Here is a 22,388-nt window from a genome sequence, read left to right as displayed (position 1 = left end):
TAGGACAACTGTTTTTGCAGTCCGTGCTGGACAGCAATATTAAATGTCCCTTTTGCACTTGGGGGCTGGCATGAGGTGGCGTGCTGTCAGCTGCCTGGCGGACGGACCCCGTCGGCCTACTATTGAAGAGTTTCTGCATCGCTGTCATTCCTGCTGGGGGTAGCTGATAGCACCACTGAAAGGTAAGACAGTGCTCTCCGTACAGTCCACAGACAAGCCTACTACATTTACAGTAGCTGGATGCAATTTAGGTGCCGAGGGTGCATCTGATGTTATATATATTTATGATCGGAGGATTGTGATTGGTCACAGAACTTCCAGGGCACTTCTTACATATCTGGCAAGGTAAGAGAGAGAGAGAAAAAAAAAAAAAAAGTTCCTGTTGTTTGTTTCAATTAATATCCGACTCTCTTGATCAAAGTGTTTTGTATCCCAGTCAGCTTAGCCTCTCTTAAAACAACTGCAATATTTAGGCTGTAATTCAACGAATTCAATGCCGCAGCGTAACTTAAGCTTTCTTTTTATTTTTGGTTGTTATTGTTGTTGTGCGCGTGTGGTGGTTCAAAAAAAAAAAAAAACTTGTCAGCCCACCAATAACACTCCCATTTTTGTCCTTATTCACGCGCCCCGCTCCTCAGATGGCGGGAGGAATCTTCACCAACGTGGGGAACCTGTGCAACGCGGACTGTGCCAACGTCCACCCCCTGGTGTGTCACCTGTGCCACGAGCAGTACCAGTGCCCGTGCCTGTTGGACTGCTACCACATTTTCTGCGCCCGCTGCCTGCGAGGTCGGATCAACGACGGCCGCCTCAGCTGCCCCCTCTGTGGGTAAGAAGACGGCGCTTTGAAGTCGAGCGTCGCTCAAAACGATTCGGTCCGCGTCGGTTTGATTCGTAGATTGGTTTGGTTCACGCAGGAGATCTTAGGAGAATCCCGCTGGTTTCAGAGAGCAGCGAGTTTCAAGTCTCGCTGGGACCCGGCGATGGCCTGGTGTGAGCAGGGGGCCGGCCTGAATGGTCGGAGCAGCTGCAGGGTCATCCCCATCTCTTATTTAGCCCCTCGGCCTCAGCACTCAAAAAAAAAAAAAAAAAAAAAAAAAAAAAAAAAAAAAAAAAAGGGGGGGGGCAGCAAGCTCCAGTGAAAACCAGTCACACAGCACACAACGCATACTGGTATTTGGCAGCAATGCTAGCAGCTTAGGGGCAATCAAATGAGTCACATGACACCAATCCATTTCATCCCTTATTAAGGAGCGACTCGTGGTTTACAGTCACCTTCAGCTCTGCAGTGTTAAAAAGCTGGGATGTTTGAGGTAGAGGATGACTCAGATCTTTTATTCATCTTGTCTGTGGACAAATCAAGAGACGCTGATGAGTTTGGATGTTTCTGAATATTTCTCAAACGTTGTTCCGTCTGATAAAAGTTCAATCAAATTTCAGTTTCAGACATCTTCAAAAAGTTAAAAGAAGAAAACTAAAGTGTGGCTGAACATCAGGCCACACTTACTGTTTGGCCTCAACCTGTGTTGAGGGATTTAAATGTCAGCAGCGTAAGTCAAAAGAATACCAACAAAGTGGTTTTAATCACAGAACAGAGAAATGAGGCGGGGAGGGGGGGCTGGACAATCCTTGTTTTTGTATGGAAATCTCCCCGTGGTCAGAAAGCCACTGGGCTCAGCGTACAGAGGCCCGCTGCCTGCCAGCGACTATTTCCATCAGCACCACGCTGACAGCTGCTCACTCAAGAACCATGTAATCTAGGAATTCACTTCTCTGCTATTAGTAGAACACAACAGATCCCCGTTGCTATGAAAACTAGATAAAAAAAACCTTCAACACCAGAGAGCGGAGGAACCTGAACGTGATTAACGCGACAGAAAACAATACGACACCTGCTCGTGTTTTTAAAATCGTTGCGTTACCGAGGCCTGGTTAAACTTCTGGTTCAAACTCTTCTGCTGCCGTTTCTGTCGGTATATATTTTCAGATTTTTGGTATAATGTTTGGTTAGAATAACGAAACTGAACATCTCACCTTCTGCTCTGTGAAATTATTATTATACATTTTTAGTTTCCCTTTCAATTTACTAACAAAGTGATTTTTTTTTTTTTTGTGACAACAGGATGTTCTTAGTTGCCACCGACTGCCTGCAACCTGCATGAAGTACTCATGTTTTGCAGTAAATTGGCTCTACTGCTGAAGATTAGTATTTAAATCTATTTGCAATTGCACACTTTGCCTTTTTTTCTCGTCTTTCACCGTCCGCCAAATCGAAGAGCGGAGCTGTACTATCAATTAGGAGAACACTGTTGTGATGGTGGCGTGCTTACAGGTGTATAAAAAGATTAATTTGTCTCGCAGTGTGATCCACCGACAGAACAAATCCTTTTAATCAAGAGATAACGGGGCGCCATCTACTGGCGTGTCAAAAGAATGCAATAAATGGAGTGAAAGGATTTTCTCTTTAATGACAACAGCGTCTGTTGTTATTATACAAATCAAGTGCTCATATTTATATATATATATATATTTATCTCCAATGAACATTTGGACAACTTAGAATTCCTGTAACTGGTTAATATACTGATGGAAGCAACCAGTCACTGTTTTTTAACTTAGAAAGTATGAAAATGGCCAAAAAAAAAAAAAAAAAACACAATATGAAGCAATATAATGACACTGGCTTCACGGAAAGACATCCTCGACTCGTTCAGTCCATCCAGCTGCTCCCGGCAGTTCACTTTTCCTCTTGATATCCCTCCGTCTTCATGTCATTCAGGCCGAGGTCTTCGTTCTGCTCGAACGAGCGGGTGTACTTCTCGATGGTCATCTCCGGGTCCGGATCCGGGGCGTACACGTTCTGCACGTAGCTGTTCCCCGCCGGGTCGTCCAGGACGAAGCTGACCTCCATCTCTCCCGCTGCAATCTTGTCCAGCTTCTCTCCAAACTGCTGCAGCTTCTCCATTCGGTCCGTCGTGCTGCTGTCGCCGCAGACGAAGGGGTTTCTGGAGATGGTCAGGTCCTTGATGTCCTTCAGCAGACCCTCCAGAGTGGTGAACTTCCCGCCCAGGGCCCCCATCCCCAGCTCGAACTCCAGCTCTGGGATGAGGACGCCGCACGTCTCCGACTTGAGCACGTCCCGGGTCATGTCCGAAGGGTCGGTGACCCGCAGGGTGATCTTGGTGCCGAGCTTCTCCGTGGCTCCCCCCGATTTCACCTCGTTGGTCCGGTGGCCGCAGCTGTCGCAGTTGGTGGCCATGATGATGACCTCCTTGAAGTGCGGGATCTGGACCAGCTTCATGTTGGTCGAGGCTGGCGCGTTGCACTCGGGGCAGTTGGTGCCGAAGACCAGGACCTCGTTCCTCATCGCCTCCAGGTCGTCGCCCGCCGCCGGCTCCTCTCCCAGGTCGTCGTCGGCCCTCAGTCCCAGCTGCGTGTCCTGCTGGACCGTCCGCTTGAACCGGGACACCGAGAGGGCCTCGTCCTTCAGAGGGGCAGCGGGATTTTCCACGAAGCTGTTCCCGGACGGATCCTCGATCACCAGGGTGAATCCATCTCCCATCTCTCTTAACTTATTCAGCTTCTGGATGAATTCATCTATTTTGTCAGCCACATCCGGGTCACCCGCTCGCCTGGCAGCCTGGTCCTGCTCCAGCCCCGCGGCCGCCCGGTCCAGAAGGCCCTCGACGGTGGAAAGGGAGCCTTTCTGGGTGAAGGGGGGGATCTCGAAGTCCAGCTCGGGGATCCTGGCGGTCGCGCTGTCCGCTTTCACCACCTCCCGGTTCAGGTCCAGCTTCGTTTTGACCCTCAGCGTGTAACAGACGCCTTCCTCTTGGATCCGACCCGCGGACTGGATCTCGGTGTTTGAGAAGTCGCAGTGATCGCAGCTGAAAGAGCTGACGATGATTTCTTTAAAAAACGGTATTTTGGTGAGGAGCAGGCGCGTCGTACCGTTCAGGTGGCAGTTCATGCACATACTCTCGATCTCCGTCGGCTGCCAGTCGTCGTCGTCTTCGGCGGCGGCGCCGATATCCTTGAAAACGCTCCCGCCGCGAACGTTTTCCTCTGAAATGACAGACATTTTCAACGTCGAACAAACGCAACTTCCCTCGGCGGGACAAACTGTTTTTACGGCGCGCAGGCGTCCTTCCGTTCACGGGTGTTTTCTTGACAGGACTTTCCACCGCGGAGTCGCACGCGTTTGGGTTGTCGTGTTTAACGACACACTTCCGGATCTTCTTCTTCTTCTTCGACGACAGGCGGTGTCCGTGACGTCTCTGCTGCCGCCTCAGGATGGTTCCGGTACTGCACCCAAAAATAATACAAACTAGTTCTAAATGCAACTTTTATTCTCCTTTTTTTTTTTTTTTTTTTTTGCTTTTTAATTATTTTTTTTTCCATGATTAGGGCCCGAGCAGCGATGGTGCGTCTAAAACAGATGCCCTGGCGGCTACGTTTACCTCCATGCACGAAATTCGGTGGACATGTGTATCACACTGTGATGTGCAAAAAATACTCTGACGTGCTATAGTATTATTCTTTTTTTTTTTTTAATGTCACGATAAAGGGGGGCTCGCACCCCAGACCTTCTTGCTGAGAGGCAGTAGTGCTAACCACCGCAACACCAATCTCCCCAGGTGATGCTCTGCATTATGACATGTCTTTGACTCACTGCAACCTGTAACTCCACCGTCCACAAATATGAATTCAAATGCGACCAAAATTGTCGCAGACATTCTTTGGATAGTAGATATATATGTTTTCAAGGGGGTCTGCAGTGATATTAAATATCTTCCTGTAATGTGTAGTGTATGCAAAACTTTTTCAATTTCTCCAAACGTTTCAACTTCACTAAAAGTTGAATCGCCATCAACAGAACAAGGTGGAATCTGAACCATTCAACCTTGGTGAAGGAGAATCTTTCACCTGTTGAGTTAACCAGACTGTCGGTTGAGTCGCTGGAAGCTCTGAGTGAACTCTTTCTCCTGCGGCGGCTCATCCTCCATTTTTAAAAACCTTGCTCTCAGTATTTCTGAGTTATTCAAGAATTTTCGGAAAAGTGATCTCTCTTTTATGAACTCATCTTTAAAATACGTGTAAATATTCTTAATCAGAAGAAACTTGACTACGAAGCACAAGATGTTTCCTTCTCTGAAAAATAAGTTCTTAGGGCTTTCCCGTCCATTATTGTTCTTTTCACCTCATTTTTTTTTTTTTTTATCAGCTCATGCAGCTTGAATTGTGTGTCTTTGCCACAGATACTCATCCATAGTGAAAGGAAACAACGCCCTCCCACCAGAGGACCGTCTCCTGAGGTTTCTTGTCGACAACAATGCAGACGCTGAGGGGACGGTGCAGTGCGCCAACTGTGACCAGGAAAGTAACAAAAAGGTATAAAGTGACAGACCCATATTAATTCACATTTGTTAGGGCAAAGGTCACCAACAAGTTGGGCATGCATTTTCAAAAGCATTGTTCTGCCCTCAGCGGACATGTTAATATCATAGATACTGGAATATGTTATATGAAACCTTAACTAGAAAGTTTCAGTAACTTAAAATTATGAAATGAAAAAGCCTTTAAATCTCAAAAATCATGTTAAACAAGACGTCAGGTCTGCTGAGAGCTCGTGAGTGATTTATTGCTTGATGTTAGAGGACATAAAAGAAAAACAGTTGAACGTGAAGCCTTTGAGGATCAGAATGCTCCAATATTTCTGTAGGAGACGTGTTTGTGTTCGATTATTGATGATTTTTCACTTTCAATTTAGCATTTTAAACCCCCTATGTATAGATTTTGAACTTTAATTTTAGCATCTTTCAAATTATTCTGCTTTTATCTTTGAAAAAAATTAGGCTATCCTGGTTGAAGCTTGTGCAGCTATTTCAATTATCCCAACATTCAAATCCGGCACTGCGAGACATCAGTATTTTCTCTTTTAATTTGTGTGCATCTTTTAACAATACAAACGGACATTTGTTGTCGCCTTTTCTTTTCCTTTTTGTTGTTAGGACACAGGGGTGATGTACTACTGCAACACTTGCAGCCAGCCATTGTGTGCCGCCTGCAGGGAGCTGACACACAAGGCCAGAATGTTTTCCCACCATGAGATCGTTTCCCTGGCCAAACGCACCAAAGCCAAACACAGGAATTGCTGTGAGTGCCACCTGGAATTTAGTCCGGGAGAATTAGTCCCTAACAAGGCTTTATTACGGCAGCGCATGTTGCTTACAAGAAGCGAAGTCCCTTCCTGTGCTCGGCTTTGAATATCCTGTCAACACTTCATGCTAAACTTCAGCCAATACAAGTGAAGTATCTTTATTTTATCAGCCAGCCCGTGTTTGTATTCTGAACCCTGTTTGTCACAGAGCTGCTTATCTGAATAACAGAATACTTTAAACTCCGACACTCTTGTGGATTGAAGTTAAAAGGCCTCTGTGTCTCCTCCGCAGCGCTCCACGAGGAGCCCTACATCCTGTTCTCCACACAGAATAAGTCCATGCTTTGCATCAAATGCTTCAGAGACATGCAAGTGTGAGTGAATCCAAAACACAGAAATGTACGAGTGTCAGAAGTTCTCTTCTCTTCTCTCCTCCCTGTTAAATTTGAATTGTTTTTTGTTTTGTACAGGGAGAGTCGGACTCACTGCATTGACATTGAAACAGCTTACATGCAGGGTTGTGAGATGTTGGACCAGGGTGTGCTGGTGAGTGTTTATCTGCATATTTATGACAATGAAGGCATAAAAAAGAAAAGAATTTGTCATCATAAATAATTCAAGAACTCAGCAGTGGTGATGATATTGTGCGATGTGGTGCAGGTGCACACAGAGTTTATTTAGCTCATCACAATGAAATTAGAATTTCTGCTCGAACTTCACAGCTCATGTTTTCCTCTTACCAAGAACAGCTTGGACTGCTGTAACCCTGATTATTCATATCATTTTAGAGCAACAAAATTATTACATATTCATAAAAACAACTGGTGGGTTTGGTTGTTCTGTTTTCGGTGCTCTTACTAAAAGCTAAGCACCACATTATAACAATTTCAACGAGCTTTAATGGGCATATTTGCACAGTCAAGCACCCTTAACCTTAATTACTTTTCAGCGTTCTCTGAGCCCAAAGTTCTTGAAAAGCCTGTGATGACCGTTCAGGAGCCCGAAGTGGCCTTTACTTAACAGTGAGTCTGCTCTGTGTAGGTGGTGAAGGAGCTGCAAACTTCGACTGGAGAGGCAATCCTTCTGCTGAGAGCGATGATAGGCGAAGTGTGTCTGAATGTGGAGGAAGAGGAGAATGCGATCTGCAGTCTGTTCAACAGTTTGCAGGTTATATAATGAGCTGGTTGTGAAAGATTTCCCTTTAACTGTTGTTTTCTGTCCCCCTCACCAACATTATTCAAAGACTGGAGTGCAAATGCATGGACAATGGACAATGTTTCAATCCCTGTCATAATGTTTAAAAGTACTCCACCTGTACATACAGTAGAGGCTGATAGTCTCTAAGATGACCAATGACTATATAAAAGTGGACGTAGCTTTTGGGTCCGAACAATGAGGCCGATGCAGAAGCACCTTAAGCTGCAATACCATCGAGTGCCACTAGAGGTCGGCTCCAAAAAGCCTCTAGCTCCACAGACTCCCATTCAACTAGTCTCATAAAATATGAAGTCAATAAAATTTCTCCACGAGTTATCTCGTGTTTTTAGCTAAAGTTGATCCTTCTTATTAGTTTTCTGGCGGTCCATCTGAAAATAATCCCGTCATTAATTATAAAACAAGCCTCAAAAAGCTGTGTTTTTGTGGGCGTGTCTGTTTGATTGACAGGTCTATAGTGCAGTCAGGTTTACGGCTATCGGTGGGCGAGACGTAGTATCGTCAGGTTACCAATCAGATTGCTTCAGATCCACCCCCCACCATCCCCCACCCCCCCCCCACCACCAAATATTAAGTACTTTACCCAGAAATTGATGCGTTTTTGGGGTCCTCTGTTTAACACACTCAACACACTGATTCTTCTGTCCAGCAGCAGCAGTGGAAAAAAAAAAAAAAATCACCTTAATATAAAAATACTTTTGGCCTCCTCGTCGTAGCCAAGATGGTGACCGTTTAGGGTGGAAAGTGTCCAGCGTTTCTGTACTTGACAGCGTGAACGCACTCATGCACTCAAAATACTGAGTGTTATTACACAAGTACACCATTTGGAACACAGCATGAGATTCAGCTGTTACTTCTCACAGGTGCCGGTTTCTAGCAGCAACATACATGAGATGAGCGTTAAAATATGCTCCTTCTAATATTTACAATATAACAAGAATTAACATCATCACAGGTTTCAATCAGATGAAGTGAAGCAGCATTTGCAAATACATTTTGGACTTTGTGCTGCTGCCGATGATGACGATGATGACTAGATTTAGTACATCAGACTTAAAATCAGCTGCAGAGACGTGGACAAACTGAATGACTCTTATTTCACAAAGAAATGAGATTCAAACACTTTTTTTTTTTTATCTCTGTCTGAAAGTAACGAGCAGTTCCTCTGCCCCCCCTCTGACACCATTAGCACTGCTCGGCCACTGGATGTCTCTGTTAACCTAATTGTGAGAGAAGAGTGTATTTTACCAGAGAGCAGTTGGTCTTTTTGTGTGTGTGTGTGTGTGTGTGTGTCACAATCTTTAAAATTCATTAAGTATTAGAGAGCCCAAAGCCATTTTCACAGCAGTGTGAGAAATAAAAGGGGATGTTTTCTCTGTTTTCATCTGACAGGAAAAACTAGCAGAGAGGAAGAAGATCCTGCTGAAAGCCGCTCAGAGGTAAAAGAAGAAAACATGAACAGTTCCTGTATGCAAATGCACTTATATTGTGCCATAATGTTTGTGTCATAATATTTACTAAATTAAATTCTATTCTCCTGCTGTCACCGGGTGACTTAAAACCTTTTCCTATTGTACTGGGCTGCATTGTACTCCGGGTGATGAATAGCATCTGGAATAATCTCTCTGCCGGCACCAAACACGTTTTCTGGGGTGATTTTCATTTGAACAAAGCACGGTGCTGAATTAAAACCTCTTCAATAGGATTATGGTTTTCAAACCAATGTCTGCATCCAATCAATGAAAATGCATCCAACTGAAAAGTGTTGTATACAAATATACAATATGTAATCTTATTCAAGTCCATATCAGCAACTGCTGTGAGAAAAACTGGAAGCAGTCTATAGATTTCTTCCATTTCCCATGAAAACAGCAGATTTATTACCATCGGGGGACGACGACTGAAAAATGAGCATCTTGTATCTCTTGCACTCCCCATTAATATGTCATCAAGCCTTTTTCAATGCAGCACACTGTCCAGAGAATAAGATCTCGTTTTCGTTTATGGCAGCCTGCCATAATGGACCTCTGTAGCTGCTTTTTCTGTGCAGAAACACAACTTTAATGTGATGAAAATGTAAAACCAGGATAACAACAGCTTCCCAAACCATTAATTTAGCATCCAGTAAAGTACCGAGCACTAAAATAATTCAAATAGATCTGAAACGGGAATCCATAAAAGTTTGATTTCGTGTCATCCGAGGTTTACAACTAATAGGTACACAAGTACAAATGACTGCACATCAGTTAAAATTCATGGGAGATAAATGACTAATCGGTATTCAAAGATTAACTGACAACATTTGGGTTTTATCTGTCTGCAAAAAGGAAAAAGTCTGACCACCCTTTCCGAGCGTTTTTCCCTCTTCGGCGCGCGCTCTATGCGAACGTGTACGTGATTGAATGAGACCAATTTTGTGTATGTGAGTGAGCGAGTGTGTCGGGTTGCACTCTGTGGGGATCTTTAATGAGATTTTTTTTTTTTGTGTGGCCAGTGTCCTCCATCTCTCTCTCTCTATCTATCTATCTGTCTCCCTCTACTCCGTTGCCTGGAAGCCGCCCAGTGGCTTTCTTCCCGGAAGGGTGTTAAAGGCTATTTATGTCGGGCTTTGCGTCCGTGCCTTTGTGTTCGTTACGAGAGAAGACAGATAGATTAGCTTCTGGAAAGATGGAGTATTTTGTTTGTGGTCACACCTCCTGATCTGAATCCTCTGTGTATTGTGGCGGGCATGAATGTGAAGGTGTTGTCTTACACACTCTGTGTTGTTTGCAGTCAACACGAGGAGAAGGAGAAAGCGCTGAAGGAGCAACTGTCACACCTTACAGCCCTGCTGCCAACCCTGCAGGTAGAGTCAAGTGGAGAGTACCAACTAAACCCCTGCTGCTGGATAATAAAATACACAACCTAGTAGAAATCACTCCGATTTTTTTTTTACTTAAGTGAGAGTATAAATACTTGTATATAAATACAAGATTGTAAAAATACTGTATTTAAAAATCACACTTTTGTAAAAGTAGAAAATATTCTCAAGAAACTTAAAGTACGTAAGTCACATTTTAAAGCTGTGCTTACGTTTAGCCACTATCGGGTAATGTTTTTCCTGTGGTTCCCAACCTAAGGGTCAAGGACCTCCAAAGGGCCACGAGATAAATCTGTGGGGTCACGGAATGAACCGCAGCTTTATGGTGCGTTCAGGCAGCTGGGAAGTGTGAAATTTCCCATTTGCTGATCTCCTACTTCCCGGTTGAGAGCGTTCACATGACAGCAACAGAGAGGACACATGGCAGCCCCCATGAAATCTGTTCTACCTGCTGTCTGAGTACAGAAACATGACCTCGTCATCACCCATATAAATCATCACACGGCTGAAATAGAGTTCGGAAGATCTTTCTTATTTGTACGCCACATTTTTATATGTCGTTTTTTAGCAGATAACTTTTAAAACAGCCAGCTAACGGCAACAACGGTCATCTGTCAATAAATTAATTAGTCGAGTAATTTGCATTGTTTAATTGCACAATACCTTGATTTAATTAGTACGACCTAAATTAACCAGGAAGTGACTTATTTTTGCGCTGAGCAGGTGTATCTCATCCTTTCGCCACAAACGTTGACGTGACGAGTGACGTCAGACCGACTCTCAAAAACCTCACAGTTCGACAACCGTTCAGGTGTTTTCCTCCCCCTCCGAGTTCACAACTTTCCCACTTCCCAGTTGCTTTATAAACGCACCATTAACCCTTCCCAATTTATTGTGTTTTATAAGCTGAGGATATGTTTTTGTAAAGTCTAATTTTGTTGTTGGATAACACCGTCTGCAGTCTGTGAGCGTCTGATATTTTCAGTCCCAGTTTGTTTGACCTTTAACCTTTAACCTCTGATGTTTTCAGGTCCACCTTGTCACCTGTTCGGCCTTCCTCAGCTCAGCCAACAAGTTTGAGTTTTTGGATATGGGCTACGTGAGTACAACAACAACAACAACAACTGTAGGAGCATAAACTATTAACTGTGTTTACTATAATTGCATTTCATGAGTATGTCATTAACTATTAATAAAGAGTGGCAGAGCTGCAGTACAAGACGGAGTGATTAGGTAAGAGAGGAGAAACACAAGAAAAAAGTCTTACCGAGAAAACACTCAGTTGGACAAATCAATAGCAGACATTAAGAAAAGAGAATTTAATGATTTAAATGAAAGTGCGATACATGAGATATTAGGATATGTAAACTTCTCCAAACAACCCTGTCTACTGTGTGTACACGAAGAGATCCATATTTTCCTGAGGAAGTTCTCTTGGCAAGAGAAAAGTTACAGTATAACTGGACTGAATTGTTTTTTTAAATGGAGGCCGTCGGTAATGTCTCGGGGAGGTGAAACAGGTCACTGAATCACGCCAGAATGTTCTTGCTTACACAGCAACTCATGGAGCGGCTGAGGAAGATTGTAAAGCTGCCTCATCGACTGAGACCTGTGCAGAGCAGCAAAGTGAGTGCAGCAGCAGCAGCTGGAAAAAAAAAAAGAAGTTTCATTTGGATTGAAATCCACTGCAGTGTGTTGATTAGTTGTTTCACTCGTTCCCAAATGCAGCCGCAAACCTTTTTTTTTTTTTTCTTCTGTGGCTGTAACCATTTTCTTCCTGTAAAAAGGTTCAGCGCCTCCTAATGGGCACTTTATTGACAAGTTTATCAGGCGCACCACATTTCATCTGCAGCTCCTTGACATTCACAGAAAAGAGAAACAACACATGTAAAAGGAGAAAAAGAAACCACAGCGAGGCACAGAAGATACAGCAGAAATGAATGGAAACTATTACAGAACATACAAATACATATATATCACGTAGTTTAAAAGGAAAACTGAAATCCATAACAGCCAGCAAAAACTATTTTTAATTCTATAGCTTGAAAAATAATTCCTTACTTTGAGATCAGTAGTTTGACTGAATAATTACAAATCTAAAGGTCCTCAAACAATTAAACACCAACTTCATCAAGCTCCAGTGAAAAACTATTAAATTGACTGTGTTCACATTATTTTGTCCAAATACCTTGTGTGTGTTGATGCAGTCAGTGCCGCTTACAACACCACATTTCAGTCACATTACTTTTTTTTTTTTTTTTTTTTTATCAAAATGTACAACTAACTAGGAAGTAAAAAGATCACAACACATTGTGGCAGATGGGAATTGGGAAAGTTCCTATTTGGAAACGTCCCACTTCTGAGTTGAGAGGAAACATGGCAGCCACCCCAAAATGTGCTCTGGTTCTGCTGTCAATGCAGAAAAGTGACAAACAGCCTCGTCGTTTGTAATTACTTTTAAACCAACACAGGGACGAAACAGAGCTCCGGAGGCCAGTAGTATTTCTACTCAACATTCCTACACGTTCTGATATAGGCTACTGACGTTTAACAGAACCAGCTGGGCAGGCTCGGCTCACAGAGGCTCACCTTGTCCTCAGAGCAAGTACATTTCTTCCTTTCACCACAAACGCTGCCATGTCGAGTGACGTCAAACCCTCTTCTCTTCTCGTCCCACCATCCTCGTGGGATGTTCCTAATTGGACAGGCGCTCAGTGGTATTTTCCCACTTGGAGGTCAGAAGTTTCCCAATTCCCAGTTGCTCATGAAGGCACCATAAGATCATTACAAGCTACCAGGAAAGCTTCAGTTATCTTCTGCACAGTTTGCACGGTGCTAAAACCTTTTTTTTTTTTCTTTTTGGGAGCGTTGATTATGTTTGAGGTTCCTTTCTGTCATTTTATACCAAAAACTTCAATCGTTGATCATCTCGGTTGAGATCTGGTGATTTACATCATTTTGAATCCGACAAAACAATCGTATAAGTCAGATTTATCACATAAAAGGATGACTAAGAAAACTGTTTTGTCTTTAGATATAACTTAATCTTAAAAAAATCAGAAGAGTGTTTTGGTATTTGGGACACAGGTGGTATGGTTGCACTATTTGCACACTTGCATTTCAATTTATTTTTAAAAATCTTTTAGTATTTTCTTTGTTCTTTATACTTTTGGATAGTGAAGTATTCTATTTAAATCAGTGTAAGTCTATCTGACTTTATCCCTCTGATAGATCAACACAGAGTACAGAAGTGAGTTTGCCCGCTGCCTGGAGCCTCTGCTGCAGATCGGACAGCGCTGCCCTCCTTCTGTCATCGGCTCCACATGTGTTGCAACAAGGTAAGATCGGTTACCTCAGCAACACTGCCCCTCCACCCACCCACCCACCAACAGATGACATTTGACTGTGATCACTAAATGATCCCTTCCGCTAAGTTTATATTTTACAATGCGCCTGAAAATCTCCATGGCATCTTTGGGATTCTTCCGAAAAAGAAAAAAAAAAAAAAGTCTGGGCAGGAAATTTCACACTCGTGAAGCATCCAAATTCAAAATCCCCCACAAATGGTTTGCAAGTACAGACGAGCTGCAGCGAGAGGAAAGGAGGCGCCATGCTGAGTCCCACTATGGCAGTTATTCTGTCGTCTGTAAGCTCTGTGCGCTGGTATGTTTACGTAACTCACCTTGTTGCTTTCGGAGGGGTGGGGGGGGGGGGGGTGGGGGCGTCCCGTTTTAGAAAGCACTGGTGCTGCTGCTGTGGCCACAAAACATTTAGGAGAAGGGGTGAGTGGCCCCGCGAGGTCATTTTATTCAGGTCATATCCAATCAAGCGTTGCGTTATTGGAGACTATTTTTTACAACATATTGTATCGTCTTTTGACTCTATTGATTCATTTTTGAATTATTTTAAATCAACAGTAAACACAGACTATATTTGAACACACTTCCCTTTAGTTTTGTGTCCTCTTTTGCTGTGCTGCACATCCCTCTCTCCACGTACGCAAACTCCCCCGACGACATCAGTGTCTCCCAACTATTCGCAGGTCCTTAAGCTCACCCACTAATGCCAACATACTGACAACTCTCCTTTCCAACTTTGTTCGACGCCCTGCCAGTGCAAGATGCAGAGTGGGCAGGGACGGGTGGCCGGGGAGGCCGGCCGGCTGGCACTATTTTTATCGTAATTTCACAGAACTCTCGAGGATTCATCTGGAAGTTGGCACACGGGCCAACACTGTTCCAGGCCGCTGATGTCACTGCTGTGCTGCTTTGAACTGGCGTCACTGCTGGGAGGACAGAGGCTGGATCTGCCTGAGGATGACATGCGTGTGGCAGAGTGAGAGGGATATATGCTTTAGACTGGGTAGCTGTTGCATCAGCTCTGAACAGGAAGGCAGGAGGAAGAGCCTACCAGATCCCAGGTACATTTATATGGATTTTATGACTGTTTGGATATTGCGATTTTGTTTTGATTATGTGACACGAATGGTAACTTGCAGCGGAACCTTAAGATGCATTTATATCAATCGGCTGGATATAAATAGTTATAACTTTGTTGCATGAACTGAATCGGATCAGATGTAGAGTCTTAGCCCCTCTTTTTTTTTTTGGCCTCATTGGTTGAATTCCACTGAAGCCTTTGACTCTGTAAGATGAAACACAAGGTGCTTGACTCAACATTTTTTGAACTTCACTTCATACTTCACATCACAGTCGGAATAAGAGATGCTTTACTCACCATATGGTAGTTCAGAATACCACCCACATGGCGTATCCTGTTGCTCAGCGCGACTGAACGCGTCGTGTCTCTGATACATCTTCGTTTGCTGTCTGAGAGCTTCTCCCCCGCAGACGTTAATGCATCTGGCGGCCCAGCTGGCTCTCCCCCATCTTCGTCGTAATTCAACACAACAGAAGATGAAGTAAAGTGGCACAGGCGTGTTCTTTCATGATGCTGCTGCTTTGGGGCCGTCGGAGTCTGTGTTGGGACGCAGACTTGATGCTCGGAGGGAAAACACTTGTGTGGAAACGTGAGAGGGACACATCAACCCCTGAGGCGGTGCAAAATAGCTCTCAGGCAGTTCTGCTTATGTTGGGCATGAAGCCAGGACTGTGTGTGTCTACCTGAATCCACATAAATGTAAGATTATCTAGTTGTGCGACTGTGAGATGTGCAGTCACGGAGACGGTGATGGTGATGAGAGGTTGGTGTTTTGAGTCAAGTCTGTCGATTTACTTCCGACACATGTTGAAGAGTGAGAATTAAACATCTCCTGCCCCAGTTTTACAAATTGGTTTTAAATATGAACACGGGAAATTATCTGCAACAGTTTTGTCTAAAAGTTTACATTTAAGTTGTATTTTATAGTGAAAAAGAAAATATAGAAATAAAAGTTAATCATAGGTATGAAGCATTTTAGACTCACCCTTTAATAGAGATGGCCGCCCACCTCCGAGCCCGGTTCTGGAGGAAGTTTTTCTTCCTGTTAAAAGGGAGTTTTTCTTTCCCTCTGTTGGACATTTTTCCCTCCTGGCTAATGTGCGAATTGTTGGGTTCCTCTGTATAATTTTGTAAAGCAGAGAAGAGGCCTTATAAAGCCTTATAAATCATTGCTGTTTACCCCAGCAATGATCTTATTGGCTCATAATGTCAATAAAGGGGAAGTTATAGCCCTCCTGTGGTTTAACAGACAGAGATTTCACTCGAGGTAAATTTAGAGGTGAGTGTTATTGATGGAAAATAATGTCAGTCTGGCTTTTATGGCCTTAAAATGGAAAATCCACAGTTTCTAAAGATCATATAAGATCATTTATTGAACAAAAGTAAATCAATTATAGCAGAAAAGCATAAAGGGTGGGAAGTGTAAACGTATTAATGAGAAGAGAAGGATGTTTATGATGTTTGTCCCCTCTTTTCAGGCTCCAGTCCCCTCTCTCCGTGACGTGCCGCTCCCCGTCTCTCTGCGAGATGCCGCTGGGCTCGGCGTTCGGGCGAAGGCCCACGTCTCACCGCAACATCTGCACCAAGGTCCTCCTGGCCGAGGGCAGGGAGACGCCCTTCACCGAGCACTGCCGCAACTACGAGAACAGCTACAGGGTGAGCGAAGCGGGGAGACCGGGGCGGCGCTGTGGATTTACACTCACATTTCTGGCAACTATGATTAAATCAAAATTAAATTAAAATACATCTGCAACGAACAAGTTTAAAGGTGCTTTTTTTTTCTTCTCCCTGTTATTATAGAAGCTTACAGATAAAGAGATTCTTGGTTGTTTTTGATTTGCATTCAGAGTCAGTAGAAGAGAAAAGATATTAAAAACATATTGTATGTTTTAAAATAGGATTGTTATAGTTTTACAGTCATGTTTTCAAAACAGCTGAATTTGGATGTATGTTGGTTGAAACGGCTGCAGCAACTTTTCTTGGGATGCACAAAAGTAGACGAGGAGCCCTCAAAGTAAAAGAGCGAGCAGGCAGCAGCATCAATTCCTTCAGGAGCTCGTGTTCTAGTGTGCAACAAGAATTTTTCTGCTCAGATGCACCTGGCATCTGTACACCCATCATCTTGAAGGATCTGTTTTATACGTTGCATATATATATGTGAGAGGGTGTGTGTGTGTGTGTGTGTTTGTGTGTTTTATAGACTCTCCACACAGAGATTCAGAATCTGAAGGACCAGGTCCAGGAGCTGCACAGAGATCTGACCAAGCACCACTCCATCATCAACACAGATAAGATGGGCGAGATCCTGGACAGGTCGCTGCACGTCGACAGCCAGATAACCTCCCAGTACTCCACCGTGGAGACCGTGAGAGTCATGTTTGAAGAGGTGCGTCAGGTTGTTATTTAGTATGCACCTACCTCCGCCGGAAGAAAAAGTTTTCGACGTTTGTACTCCTAGCTGCACACTAACGGGCTAGTTTTTAACTCGCTGTAACAAATTTAGACTACTAGGAATGCAGACAGAGGGAAAAGTCGACCGCTGACTCAGCACGTTTTCTTCACAGATCTGGGATGAGACTTTTCAGAGGGTCACCAACGAGCAGGAGATCTACGAAGGTCTGTCTCCAAACCGCGTCAAATCAAATTCACGTTTGATGCTCATGTTTTTTTGATCGCTCCATTTTTGTTGTTGTTGTTTACCGTCTCCAGCCCAGCTTCATGACCTGATGCAGCTGAAGCAGGAGAACTCTTACCTCACCACCATCGCCAGACAGATCAGCCCCTACATCCTGTCCATCGCCAAAGTCAAAGAGCGACTCGAGCCCAGGTGTTGTATTCTGAGCAGTATTTAGTCCATCTGTCCAGCTGTACGTGGTGACCGATGACACTGAGGAGAAAACAGAAGCTCCCCCTCGCCTCAGCTTTGATGCGAAATACCACTTCATGAATTACGAGGGTGTGTGCGTCGCCTCGGGACAGATAAAAGTAGCATTTCTAGTCTTTTATTGATTTTTCAGCTGTTTCCTGCTTTTAAAGCTTCATTGTTTTCCTTTTAAAGTTGACCTCTAACTTCGGTTGACACATCAGTGAGCCCCATTGTTTCACAGGCTAACATAGAAGTTTATCTGAGTTGAATTTTACATGCACGATACTCACTACAGCACCAAGTTTGCATTAATGTGCAGCAAAAAAATAAGGCCCTCTAATAGCATCACATTCAATTTTTATATTCAAAATATAACATTGCTACAACATAAGGGAAATAATACAACATATTTTTCCAATGTAACTACACCAAAACACAGATGCAAGAGAGGTCAACCAAAATAAATAGTGGCTTTCTTTAAACGTACAGCAACGTACACTTTCCTAAAACATAAAGGTTTGAACAGAATACAAAATGCACGTCTGTGCCTTTGAACCGTGAACATATTCCCAGTTCACGGTGCACCAACAAGCGCACCCTCATCGTCACTACATTTCCACAAGGCTGCATATTTGTGCCCCATTTTTAAAGCTCTTCAGTGGGAACCAACAGACGGACTAACACACTGTGTTACGCGAGTTTTTTTCATTGTCTGATATTTGCTGATAATGATATTATTTACGTTTTAGGCTTCAGGAGCCGAAAGAGCACCTCGATGACCGCACAGAAACGATGCTGAAAATCTATGAAGACAGCACGATAGCAAACGAGAGTCAGGAAAGGTAATGAGATGTGCTTTACTGTAGATTTTCTATATTTTTCAAATATAGGTTAAGCAGAAACTTTCAGCCAAATAAACATCGAAGCGCATACAAGAATTTGTTTATTTGGGGATTTGAGCAAGAGATCAAAATGAGTCTGTTATATATTATATTTTCCATTATATCATGATTTAAGGAATTCACTTTTTAGTACAATTTCTTAAATCTCTAAAGATTTCTTCCGGGCTGATAATAATAATAAAAAGTTTTAAGTGTTGTATTTTTGGCAGGAAACCTTTTTGTGACTCATTTTATTTGCAGAGTCTGGGAAGAAGAAAAGTAGTAAATCTACAGTTTGTGAATTATTTATGTTCTCTACTGACAAGTCTTGTTTCCCCACAGCGATCACACATTCTGTATCGAATAAACCACAGCGGCTGGTTATTAAAAATAAAAAACAAGCAATGATAAACATTTCTGATAATGATGACCCTAAAAGTTACGACTGTCAGCTGGTCCGGTTTTCGTATTCTTCAGCGTGAATATAAAATGGCGTGTCCGTGTGTTGGCATTTGGAGTGAAGCTCCTCGTTCATTCTCGTTGACAGTGACGACCAGACGTGTGTCGCCGACCCGGACGCAGACAAGAACATCCGCCTCCTGATGCTCGAGTCGGGAGAGAGCTCTGTCAAGACCAATCGTCCCGGCAGGCAGCGGGTCTCCGCGGAGACGTCCGGCAACAACGAGACGCCTTCATAAACACCGCATGTGCAGCCTTAAGTCGGCCGTAACGAGCCCGGGATGGTGTGTGACTTCCTTCAGCTACCAAACATTTTCTCAGCAGCGGGTGCAGCTGTCAACCGCTGCGGAGGTGAGCCCCCTCGAAATTTGACACTAACTGGACGTACGTGGAGGCCGAAAGGCTCCCAGCTGTCGGAGCCCGGTGTGGACACGCTCCTCGTGCAAAGAGGACAAAGATAACGACATCATAAAGAACTACTGTGGTGTTATTTCAGAGCCGTGGACTGCCTTTATCGAGAAAACACAGAGTAATATCTGACGTCTCCGGGTTGCCTTTTGGCTGCTTTGTTTGTGTTTTGGGCTTTTAAAGTGATAAGTATGCCGAGAGTGTGAATTATCACACTTGCTTTTCTTTTCTTTTTTTACAGCGTGTGTGGAATTGCTTTTTGCGATATCTACTATTTGCATAAAACCCCCGTTTCAGAGGCTGATGATGGATGACCGCCCGGGTCCGACTCCCCCAGATCATTGGTAAACCAGGTGTGACAGCACAGATGGAACACGGAAGAGCCACTGATGTGTGTGTCGTTGTGGGTGTCAGCAGAGGTCAAGTGTTGATGTGTGTCATGTGCAACGTCTCATGCATCAGTGTCCTCTGAAATGAGGCAGTCTATTACAGGATGGTGTCTGCAGTATGTCTTTTTTTTTTTTTTTTTTTTTTTTTTTCCTCCCCCTGCAGGTTTCCTTTTTTTACTTCTTCATGCAAAAAAGTGGGAAAGCTGGGATTGCAGAGGTGCGTCAATGTTACCGGCCTCGCTTTAACCTCCATCCCCTGCTAGCTTTGCAGACACTGTACTCATCTCAAATATCCCGGGCATCATGTACTGCTGCGTGAAATATATTCTTCTTCTCGACTTCACCCCACGTCAGTGTCAGCAGCCCGCGGTGGGAAACGCTCCTCTCTTTTACTTCCCTTCTCCTTTTATCTCCTAATTAACCATGTTGGTATTTTAAACAGATCCCATGTTAAAACTGACAAAAATGTTTTTACCCTCTACTGCAAAGGCAGGGTGATCCAGAGGAGCTGCCATATATCTCCAGAGGAATTTGCATTTTAAATAATATCAGGAGGTTGCAGAGTGTAAGAGATTGTTGTTTTTTATTTCTTTTTTTCTTCTGCCAAGAAAAAGAACATGTTTGAGAAACAGAGCTTAAGCACAGAGGAGTAATTCAAGGTGAAAACTCCCCACCTGCTACCGGCACAGAAAAAAGGGATGGCCCCCTTTCCCTCCGCACAGGTACAGACGGTAATGAGGAGAGACTGATGGCTTCGGCAAACAGAAGGAGAAGGTTATTTACATTTCACAGCCAGAGCTGAAGTGGGTTTTTGTTCCGAGGCGCCACTTCGCGGGAAATATCGGGGTCATGGTGGCCTTAAGGAACAGTCGTGCTCTGCAGAGGAGTCAGAGGTGCAGATTCATTAAAAATACATTTGTGACAGCAGAGTAACAAATGACTGTGCTTCTGCTCTGGTCCTGTACTCCCTCCCCATGGTCATTCATCATGTGCACCCATCGAACCACCGGGCTCATGTTCACTGTTCATTATTCTCTCTCGCTCTCTGAGTCTCTGCCGCGTTGCCTCACCTACTGTGTGCACCGGGGAAATAAAACTTATTTCACCCCATGAAAAAAAACAAAAAAAAACATTTTTTAAGAAGCCTCCATGGATGGATGTAAAGTTCAAAAAGATATAGTTCTCATTTCTATAAAAGCTCGACTCACCTTTGCGCCGCTTTATTTTGCAGCATGTAAGCAACAGCTGAAGAAGAAACTCTGCTTTCACAGCTCCATTTTTTTCAACTCTCAAATCCTAATCATTTCGTAATTTAAAAAACAACATTAAAGTTAGAAGAGAAAGATAAGATAAAAATGAAAGTTTAATGATCTCCATGGAAAAATTGGGTCACTGAAGAAATAAAAGAGTTTGACATTAAGATGAATACAATTAAAGCAAATACAGCAGATTAAGGATGAAACCACATGGTTGTATAATGAGAATGGAAATACAAGTTAAAGTCTTAATTATGCCGAATAAGGAATCCACACATGTGAGAGTACAGAAATCTAATTAGCGCCAAAGATTTCCTGGCTGAAGACATTCACAGGTTAATTGATTTTTAATTTTATTTTAATCGTGGATTGCAGATATAAAATCATACGAGAGCGCGGGGGTTCTTTTACAAAGGATTAACAAATCTTCTCTTTTTCAACAAGATGGATGCATTATTAAATTCAAAGGAAAAAGGTACAAAAGACTAATTGATAATAGAACCAAAATTCAATGTTAGTGCAGAATCTGAGTAACATTTATTGAAAGTCTTTTTCTCCTGGGACGAACCAAATAAATAACAGGTAGGTTACATTTAATCATTTCCAGTCCCATGATGATTTTAAAGGAAGAGTTTGACATTTTAGGAAATACATGTATTCACTTTCCTGCTGAGAGTTCGATGAGAAGATTTATAACACTTTCATGTCTGCGGCTACTGCAAAAATGAAGCTTTAGCTAACACAGTTTAGCTTATCTTAGCATGAATTCTCAATAGCTTGACAAACCTTTTATCTCCACATTTCTTTGAGAAGCACACTGCCTCCTCACATTCGCAGTTCTTCACTGTAACTTTTATACTCCGGTTTTTGTGCAAAATACCTTTTGAGATCAAATGTGTTCGACAGATAAAAAAAAGATACAGATGAAAAAAGCACATTGCTCAAGAAGTGGAACTATTCCATTGCTAACTGTTTGAGTTTTTATAGAGTCTTTATTCTCTTTTCATTTTGAACCAGTATTAATTTGTATGGGATTGACAGAAAGACCAACATAGATTAAACCGGCTCACTTTGTACGTTCTTTGGTTCAGGTTACAACATTTTCCTTTTTTTGCACCATTTAATCCCACTTGCTCCTCTTGCTATGAATTTTTGTCTTCAGTTTTGTCTTTTTGTTTTTTTTAATATCCGTACCTGACAGTGAGGTCTCTCAATTCAAATCTTGCACATGCAGTTCCTCGCTGCTGTAACCAGACTGATGAGTTTTGCAGAATGGATTTAACTGTTCACTGAAGTCTGTCTTTTCTTATAGTCCTTTTTCAAGGAAGTCCCCCCCATGAGATGAAGTCTATTTTGTTCCAGTGTTTACTTATTTTCATTTAGTTTCCAACAAATAAAACTGATATCGGCCGTCGCCTAATGGCATGAGATTTGTTGACCGCCCTGTCCGCTGG

At 43.1% G+C, this 22,388-nt stretch overlaps 2 protein-coding genes across 3 annotated transcripts; one reads left to right on the top strand and one right to left on the bottom strand.

Moving 5' to 3' along the window:
- The first annotated feature begins 165 nt into the window (after window positions 1-165).
- Window positions 166-21,356, top strand: rnf207a (ring finger protein 207a). 2 transcript variants are annotated; one of them, XM_069711263.1, is made up of 18 exons: window positions 166-182; window positions 639-829; window positions 5,259-5,391; window positions 6,012-6,156; window positions 6,453-6,534; window positions 6,631-6,706; window positions 7,202-7,327; window positions 8,768-8,814; window positions 10,148-10,220; window positions 11,266-11,334; window positions 11,793-11,861; window positions 13,467-13,573; window positions 16,154-16,331; window positions 16,876-17,061; window positions 17,240-17,291; window positions 17,385-17,502; window positions 18,291-18,383; window positions 18,970-21,356. In XM_069711263.1, exons 2-18 carry the CDS (start codon window positions 639-641, stop codon window positions 19,118-19,120), a joined length of 1,896 nt encoding a protein of 631 aa, XP_069567364.1. In that variant the 5' UTR covers window positions 166-182; the 3' UTR covers window positions 19,121-21,356. The 2 variants fall into 2 exon arrangements, with proteins under 2 accessions (XP_069567364.1, XP_069567363.1); XM_069711262.1 differs by lacking the exon at window positions 166-182 and adding an exon at window positions 211-345.
- zpr1 (ZPR1 zinc finger) lies at window positions 2,444-4,081 on the bottom strand. The gene has a single exon (XM_069711264.1). The coding sequence runs from the start codon at window positions 4,079-4,081 to the stop codon at window positions 2,738-2,740; it is 1,344 nt and encodes a 447-aa protein (XP_069567365.1). The 3' UTR covers window positions 2,444-2,737.
- Window positions 21,357-22,388: the final 1,032 nt, after the last annotated feature.

The sequence above is a fragment of the Brachyistius frenatus genome, unplaced genomic scaffold (genome assembly GCF_029030835.1).
Source record: "Brachyistius frenatus isolate BFR_SWC_R1_liver_20210118 unplaced genomic scaffold, ASM2903083v1 Contig_98, whole genome shotgun sequence".
Classification (NCBI taxonomy): domain Eukaryota; kingdom Metazoa; phylum Chordata; class Actinopteri; family Embiotocidae; genus Brachyistius; species Brachyistius frenatus.
The sequence above is the reverse complement of the archived record's forward strand: the minus strand, read 5'-3'. Positions and strand labels throughout refer to the sequence as shown.